Below are 12,901 nucleotides of genomic sequence, written 5' to 3'. Positions count from 1 at the left end.
TGTGTTTATTGGAGAATAACAATTAATTTCAAGGAGATCTCAAAGTATCCCATGCTCCTGCCTGGACCAAGGTGCCAGGCAAAAAGTGCTGTTGGGACCAGCCATTGACTGCCTGAGCTGCAAGGAACCACATGGAAATGAAACAATATTTGCAGTTGAGGCACACCAATGGCTGGCTACCCACCTGGGTAACCACAGCATTTCTTTGTGCAAAGGGCTTTTCATGCTGAAAGAAGTAAAAATACATGAAGACAAAAGTTTCAGTCATGGGTTTAAGACTGGCAGGAACAGCAGTCTGGGCTTTCTTGCCAGTCCTCATGTAAGAGGGAATATCATCTCCTTTCATAACTCAAAAGTTACACAAAACCCACAGGAGAGAGAGGGTCGTGAACCAGTGTTTTATTTGACTAATAGCCCCCAAAGAGCATTGATGGATCAAATCTTACAACCACACACATATTTTAACAGACTGAATATTAAAGCAAGAGCATCTGGTGGGAGGTTGTATCTAATGAGGGGGAAGTTTGCCGGAATTTTACAAAAACAATCATCTCAAAGAAACAACTGTTTTTAAGGCAGATCAACATTGCCAGACTGCAGACTCCTACTGAAGAAAGCACTGCTGTGTAAGGATCAGCATGGGATGTGCTATGAGTTTGCTTAGACCATGAAAGGCTTCATGTGCTGTTAAATAATTCTATTCATTTTTGCTGGCTGTTTCAATGAAAAATTCACTCAGTACCTATCATTCTGGAGCCCACAAGCAGGTAGCTCATTCCTAGAGAATTCTGACACCTGAGAGAACAAGGTCCTGAATGACCCAGTCAAAGGTTGAAATTCGCATACTGTGGGCAGAAGGTTGATGAGATGGTCTCCAGAGGCCTTTCCAAATCCATTTTCCCCATGATTCCGCAATCATAACGTGATGCTACCCAGTTATCAGATGAAGAGTTCAGCTTTCTGCTACAATTGGCTGCACGCTGGATATGTCCGTCTTTGCAGAGTTTCTCTGGGGGGGTGTCTGTGCCTTTGGGCATATGCTGCTTCTTTTGTACTGGCAGTTCTCAGCCTTGGCATGCCAGAAGGGAGGGGAGATGGACTGCAGAGCGTGGCCCTGGGCTGTGCTCCTGCGCCGGCACACGCACAGCAGGGACCGCAGCTCCGTGCGGAAGCTCTCGTTCAGCCAGCAGTAGATGAAGGGGTTGTAGCATGTGCTGCTCATGGCAAACCAGTGAAAAGCAAAGTACAGAGCGTTGCTGCTGTGGATGGCCCTGCAGGAGAGCAGCACCACATAGCAGTTCAAGGGAAACCAGCACACGGCAAACACAACCACCACCACCATCAGCATCTTCAGCGTCATCTTCTTCTTCCGCTGGTGGGCATAGTATTGCTCCATGGTGAGGTCCCCGATGGCATTCCTCAGCCAGAGCTTCTTGGCCACCATAGTGTATGTGATGGAGATCACAAGCAAGGGCAAGACATACAAGAGAACAAATGTAGTCAGGTCCAAATACTTCCAGAAAAGGTCAGCAGGAGGAGGGAAGCTGGGGAGGCAGACCATTCGGATGGTTCTGTTTCTGAAGATCAAAGAGAAAAAGCTCTCAATTCCACTACCAGCTGCACACATCTGAGGACAAACACCTCAGACATTCAGACAAGTTTCAGTACAGGTACAGCTAGCAGAACTCATTCAGTGTCATGGGCAGGTGCCACTTGCAATGGAAATTTTTACTCTAGGTTTGACCTTTGGCTGCAATGAAGATATCTTTAACACATCCCCAGGAAAAGAAAGAAAGAAATCATCCATACTGACATCTGTGTCCTATACTGATGAGGAGCCCCTCTCCTCTGTGCCTGCCCCGAATTACATGGCTGAATTTCTGAGCCCAAAACAACTAATGAATCAGCCTGGCAGCAATTTCATCAATTGTCATTATCCTTTTGTGACACATGCAGCACCCATGCAAAGGGAAGGAAAATTTCTCTGTTTTGCCACCCTTTCTGTTCTAATAACATGGATGGAGAGGTGTGGCCTTGGCTTCTGTGGGGCTTTGAAAACGTCATGCAACAAAAAATGTCATGTAAATGTCTTACCCAATATAAAAACTTGTGAGAGTCTGGTAAATAGCATGAGGCAGCGAGAAGCAGCTGGCCATAACCCAGATGATGATGATGCAAATCCCTCCTTTCACCATGGACATGCGTGGCTTGAGAGGGTGCATGATCACCTGCAGAGAACAACAGCTCCTGAGGATTTACAGCATGTTGGTCATTCTTTGAGCCTCATGTTGCATATGACATGCAGCAGCAACTTCACATCTCAGCAGTGTGAAAAGGCAGAGAGACTCACTTTACAGGACTTCAGGGAGTAGAAGGGCTGGGAAACGCATGGAGTTGTGCAGGTATTCAGTGTTGCTGCTGGCCCAGAGCCTGAGCAGAGAAATATATTCTGTGTGACCCATCAGTATGACTCCAGAGACCATGGTGTTGAGGTCTCTCTTGAGCTACATGCACTATGGAGGACTACACTAAACAATGAAACAATAATTAAAAATAGACCTATCATGTCATCAAGAAGATCTCTTGGCTGATGAAATCTTTGGTATTTTATGCATGTTGTTTCTAGTCCCATTATAAATATCTACTTCATCAAGTTGTACAACTCCCCCGGACTATATGTCTGCTATGGTACTTCTCAGGACTGGCAATATTTTTAGAGACAAGTGTTGGTTTCCTTTTTGTCATGGCCATCTCCTCACTTCTGTCTCTATCTCCTTAGGCTGTACTAGCCCATTCCAACTCTGAGGAACCCACTCCACTGAATTTAAGGGCTTGTATTTTGTTTGCCTTTAATTAAACAAACACTTCTTCATACCTAGCCATGCCTTGCAATCAACGCAGAATCTCCTGATTAAAATGAATCACTATCAAAGTGTTTTGATTTCAGGAGCATATTGCACATTAAATGGGCAGACTGTCAAACTCGTTGTGGTAAGAAGACAGAAGGGGCTGATCTATGCTCAGGCAGTCCCTGTGATTCTCTGACACCAGGTGGAGCCTGTTCTTGTTTTGAACTTCATACAGCCAGGGCATTTATCACGTGAAATTGCTTTTCGGTAGCAACTGTTTCAGTAGCTCCAGCACTGCAAGAAATTCAGTCTGCCTGAGATCTCACTGTGCTGATCTGGCCTCCCAGCACTCAGCACTCATCAGCTAAAGCACAACCTACAAATTGTGTTTCACTTAAGTAAACCCTTCAGTCTGCACTCATGCTTGACCTGAAAGTTCTTCCCGGCTGGTATGTATTAGGGCTAAGGGAGAAGGACAGAATTTCTCACCTTGAATTGGACGAGTTAAAATAGTTCTTACTGTTTCCAGCCTTAGGCGTCCCAAAGGAATGGGGCAAGCCTCAGAACTGACAGACTCTCCCACATCTGTGTGGAGGGAAGGTGTGGGCTGGCTGGTGTTTGAATTCAGCACTTATCCCCACCCTGCTGGTGGGGCGGTGCTCCGAGGCAGGGCTGAGGAGGGCAGGGAGCCCAGAAGCCCAATGGCCCAGGCAGAGCAGGGCCAGAGCAGGCTGCCTGGCACTGATTTCCTGATGTTTTCAGTATCTCCAAGGTCAGAGACTCTACAACCTCTCTGGGCAGCCTGTTGTAGTATTTCACCACCCTCACTGTAAAAAACACAGGTGTTTTGTCCAGTGCCATGAAAGCTGGATTCCTCTCCTCCGTTCCCTGAGTCCCAGCACAGTGCAGGTTTCCACGTACTAGGATTTGAGGAGGTAACAACCATGTATTTAGCACATTATTTTCTAGCAAACACAGGGGTGGTGTCTTTGACATACCTGGTGCCGGTCCAGAGCAATGGCAGCAAGAGTTAGCACAGACACGTGGACAGAGCAGTACTGAACAAACCGACTGACGTGACACATCAGCTTTCCAAAAACCCAGGTGCTGCTCACGAACCTCACCTGAAGAACAGACAGCATCAGGTTAACAGGAGCAGCATCAGAAGAGAAGCAAATTGGCTTCCCAGGTGGACGGTACAGAAGAAATGCTTTTATACAACTTCTGAGGCTTTGGAGGTGCTTTGTCCTCAGTTTTTCTTCAGGAAACAGCGACTGTGCAAGAGGCTCTCAAACAGAGGTGAGAGTGCAAACAAATGGCTTGAGCAGTGCTCTGTGTATGTTGTGTGCATGTGTATATTTGTATATTTACCATGGCCCTTCTGGAACATATAAAGAAACCTTAGCTCGGCTCCTCAGCAAGGCTCTACAAGATACCCTAGGTGCCTCCTTGAAAACATTTATGCTTTTGAACATGTGTATGCTGTAAGCTGCATGGTCTCCAAACATAGTGAGAGAAATCCATGGAAGAATTTCTCACCTGTTCCCAGAGAGGTGTTACTGACTGTGGCTTCTCTGCAGAGGAAAGTGTGCCAATTGCCTCATTCCCTTGTTATTCCTGACTGTGCAATATTAATTACAAATTAATGTAACTCATTTTGCAGCAGATTATTCTAATTTGAAGTAAAGCACATTTACTACAGAGCATCTGTCCACACAGAAAATTAGTCAAGACTAGCTAATCTGTTTTCAATTAATCTGATTAATTTCCCTATAGGGATGACTCTCACCAGCACTGGTTGTCACTGAAACTGGAGCAGTGGGCTGGTTCTCTCCTGAGAGAGCAGACAGAAATTTAATTACATGTGCCTAGTGTGTGGCTGTCGGTGTGTGAACACACAAGAGGGCACCAGGCTCTGCCTAAACAGATTATGGGATGCAAATCCCATCAGAGACACGTAGGGAAATCCCACCAAAGAAACAGCACCAGTTTAAGAAAGGGTGAATTCAAATAGCTAATTCAAGACCTGCTTTTGGAAGGCAGAAGAACACTCTGGACAGCGCTGGGCAGAGATGAAGCAGGAGGATTTTGAACAGAAGTGCTGGGTCAAATCGAGGTGCAGAGTCCTGTTTACATGCATTTATAGTTTGTGACAATGGGGCAAGAAATGAATCTTTAATTCTTCCCACCTCATTCATTTAGTGTTCTTAATATGTGTACATAATATCATGTATTATTTAGTCACTGAAAATAAATAAAGGACGATTAGTCCCAGGAAGCACTGTTTGTAGTGGCTAAGGGAAGGATATGCCACCAACACTGTTCAGTGCAGCCTGAGCACTTCCCTGAAATGTTGCACAGGGACTGACCTGGGTCATGTTGTTTCCATAGGAAACAGGCCATTAATTGGATTTTCTCATGTCAAACTTGTCCCCACTTCCTTCCCCATCAACAGCAAAAGGGGCTCCCAGATCTGTGCCTTGCCCAGGCAGAGGGGGAAAGCTGCAGCAGAATGACCCCTGCAATGTACTGTGAGGTGGGGACATGAGCCCCCAGCTCCACTTGCTCAGGGGGTGCTGGGGGACATGACTGCACCCTCTCCAGAAGGCAAAAGGGGAATGGGGGCAAAAGAAAGTGTGGATACCACCTGATCCCAGCCCATTCAATCCTAGTGCACACAGCTGACAGGCACACACAGACACCAGCAAGCATGGCCAGACGGGGCTCACCAGTGTGAAGGGGGTGTTCAGAGTGGTGATCATCACATCAGCAATGGCCAGATTGACGATGAAGAGGCTGGTGGCGGAGTGCATCCTCTTGTTCTTGATCACCACGTGGCACACCAGGATGTTGCCGAAGAGTGAGATGCAGATGATCACAGAGTAGGCAACGATCAGCAGTGCCTTCACTGTCCGGCTCTGGGACTCACCCTCATACTTGGCTCCACTGTCAAAGTCCCCCAGGTCCTCCAGGTCCAAGTCACTGTGGAAGAAGGATTGGTTAGGGAAGCCGTACAGTGCAGAGAAGAAGTTGGTTGTGTTGTTGGCTTCCACTCTCCAGAAGGGCTTGGGCATGTACTGCAAGGGGAAAAAGGAGTGCTGGCTCATGGCTGGGACAGCAGAGCCTTGCAGCCACACACTCCTCAGTGCCTTCTGCCAGCTCAGCTGCTAAAGCCAGTGGCTGCAGGGGGGAACACACACACTTGCATTTTAAAAATCTGCCCCATGGTTGCAAACTAGAGAAAAGATAAATGGTCCTTTTGCCTGTGCTGGGGACACGTCAGCTTCGCCTTCTTAAGTCCCATATGTCCCCCACAGAGAAGCTGATTCAGAGGCTGAAATACGAGAGACCCCCAAACACTTTCTCTCTGTACCAAGGAAGAAATCTTAGTGAATATTTCCTTTTGGGCACTGTTCTTCTTCGATCTGCAATATATCCTTGGAAATCTGCTTTACTGGTTCTCCACACAGTCCTTAATCTGTCAGGTTTCTGTTTCCCAAGAGTTTTCAGAGCTTGGCAGAAAACAAAAGCAAGGGCTGCCTTTTGCTTTGCTTTCCCCCCTTCAAGTATCTCTGATACTCAGTGAAGCAGCTTTGCTCAGCAGCAGAGTGGTCCCTGCGTTCCCTGATATACACAGCTGCCAGATGACACAGCGCGCAGGAAGGAGCCAATGGCAGATCTCTTCCCAGTTTTTCCTGAGGTGTATCACAACCCACACGTGGGCAACGGCACAGCCTGACATGTGCAGATCTAGAGAGCAGCAAAACACAGATGAAGAGTGGATGTGCTAAGATTTCCCCAGTCTGCTCTCTACTCTTCTCTGGATACTCAGCACAACAGCTATGTGGGGGTGAAGTGCCTTCACTACTTTACAGCATCTCTCTTTCTCTTGGTTCCAGAGTTTAAGCAGAAAACATCTGAGGATTTCTGCCTCCAGAGAGCTCCCAGCTTTGTGCTTGGCCCCAGCCCATTCTCTCTCTCAGGTGATGCAGAGGATTGAGTGAAAAGTGAAACACAAGCTGACAATAAGAGCAGCAGCCCAGCATGCATGGGGGGCACTCAGAATGGTCAGCTGCACTCTCTCCATTCTGGCTGGGCTGGAGCCCACGCTGAGCCTTGGGGCATTCAGGTGCCTGCTGGCATCTCTGCAGCAGCCTGGCAGAGGCTGCTGGGACACACAGGGCTCCATCCCTGGGTTCCTTTTACTATATGGCCATGACAAGGAACATCCCTTTGTCATGTTCCCTGCCATTTCCTTGCTGTGCATCAGGATGATGAGGGGGCAGAGCAGCATTTGCTACAAGTGCACAAACCAACAGTGGTGAGTTGTCCTGGGTGCCAGAGGTGGGCAACTCATCCCATATTCCTGCAGAACAGATTTATTCTGTCACAGGTACAAACACACCAGCAATCTCATTCTGGTTTGCTGCAGCTATTATTCACCTACGAATATTTGGAGTTGCTTCAAGCAGGCTCTGGAGTTCATAATGCATTGGTGCTATCTCCACTCAGACAGAGAAAACAAGGGAGAAATGTACTTTTGCCAACACATCCAGGTAAATTGTGCCACTCTTTGTTTCTATAGAAGACTTTTGGCTTTCACATGTTGACATTAATTGAGTCATAAATTTTTGGTTTTGTGAGATTATTTGGAATTTTTCTTTTTGGTGCTCTTCTGAAAAGAAATGTCAAATTGCTGAAATGTCAATTGAGATGCAGATCCATTTTCTGAACAGATCTAATGTGATCTCATGTAATCTCATCAACAGATTAATGTTGATGAGAAGCAGAGAAATCAGAGCTATACTATAAAAATTCTAATCCTTGTGAATATTTCAAGCATTTTCACAAGTCATTGCCATGGTTCATTGTCTTTGCTCACAGAGGCCAAGGGGGCTGTTGGGGACAAGTCCCTGAGCTCAGTGGGTTCATGGAATCTTTCTGGTACTTCCCAGCAGGGACTTTTCCCTGCCTGACAGAGAGAAGTGAGATAATTTAGCAGTCGTACTCATTGTACAGCATGTAAATGCATCCAGGGTCAAGGTGCTCATGCTTGCACCTGAATCTAAGCTAATTTAAAGGAAATTACTTCTAAAGACATGATTCATCTCCATTATTGGATAGAATTTAATGCTGAGGTAAATCATAATAGCAATGGAGACTTCCTCCCCAGGCTGTTACCATGGGCTCAGGGGATACACGCATTCAAATGCTTGCCCCTGCCTGCTCCCACGAAGATGTACAGAAAATGCTTTCATTACTGAAGTATTGAACTCAAAATCTGAATAAAATTGTCCCCACAGGTCCCTGCAGATTCTTACATTCCATATTTATGAGGTATATAAAGACCTCACAAGAGGGCAGACAAGAAATCCTGCAAAACCAATAACACTGTGTTAAACCTTTTCCTAATGCAGACATTCCTGTCACACTCTAAATGTGCATTTTTTGGCTTCTTGTCTTTGTCTTCACCCATCCTTCCCTGAGCTCCACTCCTGGTGCTGAGCACGGGCTTCCCAAGTCATCAGGACAGGAGGTGAGAGCTGCTGGAGATAGAGTGCTGCTCCACTTTGGGTCTGCACTCAGAGTTGATGCCCAGAGAAAGAGTCCAGCCTCTGAGAGAATCCCCTGTCCTAGCGGCTAGGAGCTGCACTGCAGGAAGCAGGGAGCACACAGATCCTGGCAAAGCCTCAACCAAGGTCTGCTGGTGCAATAATGAGATTTCTGGCTTGAAAAACGAAATGTTTCTGCTTTGCCATTCAGAGCTGAAAGCAGCTGGAAGCAGACAGGAAGTTTCAGTGCCTAAGTCTTGTCCAAAGGGAGAAAATTCAACAGCTGAAATTGTCAAGGCCAAATGAGGAAAATTTAATTCAATGTGTCTGTTGCACCACACAGCTTCTTGCAAGACTTCTCTTCCCTAGAGAGGCTTATAGTTTACACTTTTCTGCATTAAATGCAAGTTTGATAAATAACAGAAACAACCAGACCTATAGACCAACCCCTAGAGTTTTATCTCACTCAAAAGGTGTGCTGGAAGTAAGAGTCTGGATAATCCTCAGAAACCATGAATCTGCAACAGTTTTCATATTTGCTTTAGTGCACTGAAGACACTGTTTTCCTCTTCATTTGAAATGACTAGTCCTGCTTTTGTGACTCAGAAAACGTAGGATGAACAGGCACAGACGTTTCCTGAAGCTTTTTAAAATCCAAGTGCCTAGTATTTTAAAGTTCTTGTCTGTACTGTAACTTGCCAGTGATCGGCAAAGTAGAAATTATTTGGTCTTGTTTTCTCCCCAGCACACAACATTCCACATTCCAGAAACAAAAACACATTCCAGAAGAGTTACTTGAGAAGAGTTACTTGGCAGTGAAAGTGTAATGGGACAGCCTTTGTTCTTCTTTATTTCTCTGAAACATGATCGACATGAGTGAGTACCCAAAAAAAAAGGGTCAAGCTCACCCAGCTAAAATAAGCAAGGGACAAGAACATCTTCATGTGTTCTCTGTTAAGCAGAAGGAACACAGCTCTTCTGTGAAGGAAGGAACACAGCTCTGCCAGACCCATTAGCAAGTGCTGAACCATTCACTCTCCTGGAAGTAACAATAAAGGAAAAAATGTTCTGAAAGACAGATAAAGCCATTCCAAAAAACTGAATCACTGAGAATGGGAGTTCCTTGGTGCAGGGAAGTATGGATTAGGGAATAGTGCCTAAGTCACACATCTCTAAAAGCTTTGCTTGATGACACAGCCTGATGAGACCTCACCTGCTTCCAGAACACACTTTTTAAGGTAATGTCATTCATTTCTTTCATACTGGTGAATCTCAAGGAGGAACAACATCACCAGGGCTGCAGTCATGATCATAATTATTTTCCTTCAAGGACTACCATTGTGTCTGGGCTCTCAGCTTGGAAGAAATGCTTGAAAGAAGGTAATTGAAAAAGAGAAAGATATAAAGTTTGAGATTGTATTACCTCTTTTGTAACAGTCAGAATTAGAAAAGAAATACAAAAGTCGATAAGAGGTTTCCTGTGTAAGAGGTTTTCAACACAGACTACAAATTCCTACTTTTTTTGTTTTCTGCTTTTAGTTACTTAAATTAAGGACATTCTCCTTAGGCTGGACAGACTCAGGAATTAATCAAACACAGGCAGCTTCTCTGAGGGCTTATATCACCTCTGGTCATCAATGGATCACGGCTGCAATTGCATCTGCCCTGAAGTCAGCTGGGGGGGAAGGGGGAGGATGCGATCTGGGGAGTCAAATAATCTAATTTATTTAGAAATGTTTTTCTCCACTCGCTTCTTAGTGATTTGGTTTGGGCCATTACACTTCGCTCTGGAATGGGTACGCTGGCTAACAAGGGAGAAATAAGGAAGAAAAAAAAAAAAAGAAACAAGGGAGAGAAAAAAAAAACCAACATCCCAGCAGTTCCAAAGCTGCTGAGGACTGAACCAAAACACAGAGAAATGCACCTGATTTTACAAAAGTAGCTTAGAAGTTTACACTGCTGTGCCAGTCTTTAGCTCTAATCCTGAATGCTTTGAAATGAATGGCATTCTTATTGTTTGTGTTTTCCCAGAATTTCCCAGAACTTAGCCCCCTGAAAGATGAAAAATAATAATCTGTTTGGGAACAGGCTGTCTCCTTTCATACACTGAAAAAAGCAGCACCTCTAACACTGGCCAAAAAGGTTTTATGCATCTGGAGCCTGGGGTGTACCTGATTTGCACATAAATCTCACCCCCAGAAGGTATTATGAAATTTTAATTATAGTCAATATGAAGCAAAGTGGCCCTGGATAGCATCCAAACTTCTCCTGAGCTGGGTGGGGAGTTTTGTGTCTGGCAGTTTTACAAACCTCTTCTGCTGCCAGCTTAACAGGAGAACACTCAAAAACCTTGAGACCCCTTAGTGAAAGAGGCTATTAGTTGCAAAGGTTCTATTATCAACAAGAGCACCTGAATTGCTGAACCTCAGACATAGCACAGAATGTCTCCATAACCAAATATTGTCTCTTTCTGAATCATTGGAACATTTGTGTGAGTCAACCTGAAGCAAAACAACTAGCCCTGCACACAAAGGATGCCTTTCTGTCCCCTGATCCGTAGTGCTGCTATGACCCATGCTGGGCAGGGACTTCTGGAGCCAGTGCTGGAGCTGCTGGAAGGTGAAGCAGTTGAAAGCATAACCAACCAGCCAAATTTGCAAGGACACTGAAAATGTCCCCATGTGTGTGGAACAAAAATCAAAGAAACTGCTTCTGCATAAGCATTTGGTTTTGGACTTTTTGTTTGTTGTCATGTGTTTTTGCCAGAGAAAGGCAAGCCAAGTAGAGGCAAAAGCAGCCCTGAATCTCTGGCCCCCACCTTTCTCCATCTGTTACTAATTAGCATCTTTTACAATATGATTTTTTCCCTGTTTTCTGTGTAGCCAAATTTACAGAGCTTACACACAGGACATGGAAGGTGTGCTAATGTCTGTGCAAAATGCTCTGACATTAGCACACCTTTTCTGGCAAAGAAACCATCCCAGGTGCTGGTGAGGAGCATCAGCACAAACTCAGATGTTTGGAGAGTGCATTGGCAAGGGCCGGGAGGGATGACCCAGCCTGGAACCCACAGCCCTGGGCTGGGGCAACTGGCCACAAATGCCAGATAAACAGAGGAGATTGATGCTGCCAGGGCAGCAGCCATGCACACAAACTGCATTTCACATTTCTGATGCTCCTTGGGGACCCTCCTTCCTTCCAAAGCCCTGCATGCTTTCCCTCAATCAATTCTCACATTCTGTCTCTGCTCTGTGCTCCACAGACCCGACTGATCACGTTTGCCACAGCCAGTATCACTTTGACACACACCCAGGAGCCAGCAAGGGGCTCGCTCAGCAGGAACAGAACAAATTACTTCAGTCTGCACAGAGGTTTGGCATCGAAATGTCAAATGGAACAGGTAGGCAACCTGCTGGAAAGATTCTTTTTTATCACACAAAACAAATCAGAACCTCAGAGAAGCCCAGCTGAGCTCTGTCATGTGTGGGGTCATGTCCTGCAGTCAGGAATTTGTTGTGCTAGGTGTGAATCCAGTCAAGGTTTGTTGCCCTTCCAGTCCACAGTGTGACATTTATTTGCCATCGCCTTGAGACAAGATATCCAGGGATCCAGTTACTCTCTCCATTCAGTTTAGTAATTTATGTATCTTTAGCCTACAGAAAGCTGGCAGGGCAGGGACAGACACAGAAAGGTGCAGGACATGTTCAGAATGTACTTTATGACTCAATGCCCTGTTCCATCAAAATCATCATCTGCTCTCTGATTCCAGACTCTTGGTTACAAGAACGTGTCCAGGTACAGACAGGCACAAGATCCAGATGTGGTATTGCCATGGCAACACACTTGTAAAATGAATGTGCTGTTTTTCTAAGATTCACCATCTAGAGAGAAGCACCAGTAAAGTTGGATGTTGCAGATGAGTCAAAGAACTGTTCAATGGAGCATGTAGACCACCAGGAGACCCTGGGAGAGGTGGTCAGTGGGACAGATCCTGGTGGGTAGGCATGGATGGAACCCATAAAGCAGCCACTGTCATGAAGCACTACTGAGGCAGTGAGGTTGTAGAAGGGCAGATAAATAAAGCAGCAGAAAGCAGCCTAAGGAAAAGGCTAACAGGAAAGCTCTAACAGAGCATGACTGTGTAGCTGAAGAGCTGTCAGAGGTCACAGACCAAGGGCTCAGGAATTTGATGACTACTGATTGAATACAGGCAAAGTCTGAGGAGGGGGTTGGTTTGATTGGGTAATATTTAGGCAAACTGGAATGAGAAGAATTTAAAATCTTGGTTCCATTTTACCTCACTAGTCAAAATCCCCCAAACTGGGATATTGTTTGTCAGTAATACCGATCTATCCCTGGGTAAGAATGAAATTGCAGTCTGAAACGTGGTGTGAAATGCCAGCATCGCCTATTGCTACTTAAATTCTCAGAAAAGAAAGCAGCAGCAGCAATTTATTCCAAAAACCTTGTATAACTCCTCAAGATGCCGGCTACTTCCTT

General features: G+C 45.5%; 1 protein-coding gene across 1 annotated transcript; it reads right to left on the bottom strand.

Moving 5' to 3' along the window:
• Window positions 1-392: 392 nt before the first annotated feature.
• On the bottom strand, window positions 393-12,213 carry LOC146437517 (G-protein coupled receptor 83-like). The gene is made up of 4 exons (XM_085060606.1): window positions 5,579-12,213; window positions 3,848-3,973; window positions 2,095-2,228; window positions 393-1,577 (listed from the first exon to the last, which is right to left on the bottom strand). Exons 1-4 carry the CDS (start codon window positions 5,954-5,956, stop codon window positions 953-955), a joined length of 1,263 nt encoding a protein of 420 aa, XP_084916732.1. The 5' UTR covers window positions 5,957-12,213; the 3' UTR covers window positions 393-952.
• Window positions 12,214-12,901: the final 688 nt, after the last annotated feature.

The sequence above is a fragment of the Lichenostomus cassidix genome, chromosome 4A, assembly GCF_008360975.1.
Source record: "Lichenostomus cassidix isolate B80296 chromosome 4A, HeHo_3.0, whole genome shotgun sequence".
NCBI classification, from domain to species: domain Eukaryota; kingdom Metazoa; phylum Chordata; class Aves; order Passeriformes; family Meliphagidae; genus Lichenostomus; species Lichenostomus cassidix.
Note: the sequence above shows the minus strand (reverse complement) of the source record. Positions and strands in the feature narration are given on the sequence as shown.

Coding starts and splice junctions, on each gene's coding strand:
- LOC146437517 (XM_085060606.1), bottom strand. CDS start 5,956: ATGAGCCAGCACTCCTTTTTCCCCTTGCAGTACATGCCCAAGCCCTTC. Junction 3,974..5,578: donor TGAACACCCCCTTCACACTG/GTGAGCCCCGTC, acceptor TCTGTTCTTCAG/GTGAGGTTCGTGAGCAGCAC. Junction 2,229..3,847: donor TTGCTCTGGACCGGCACCAG/GTATGTCAAAGA, acceptor TGTTCTCTGCAG/GTGATCATGCACCCTCTCAA.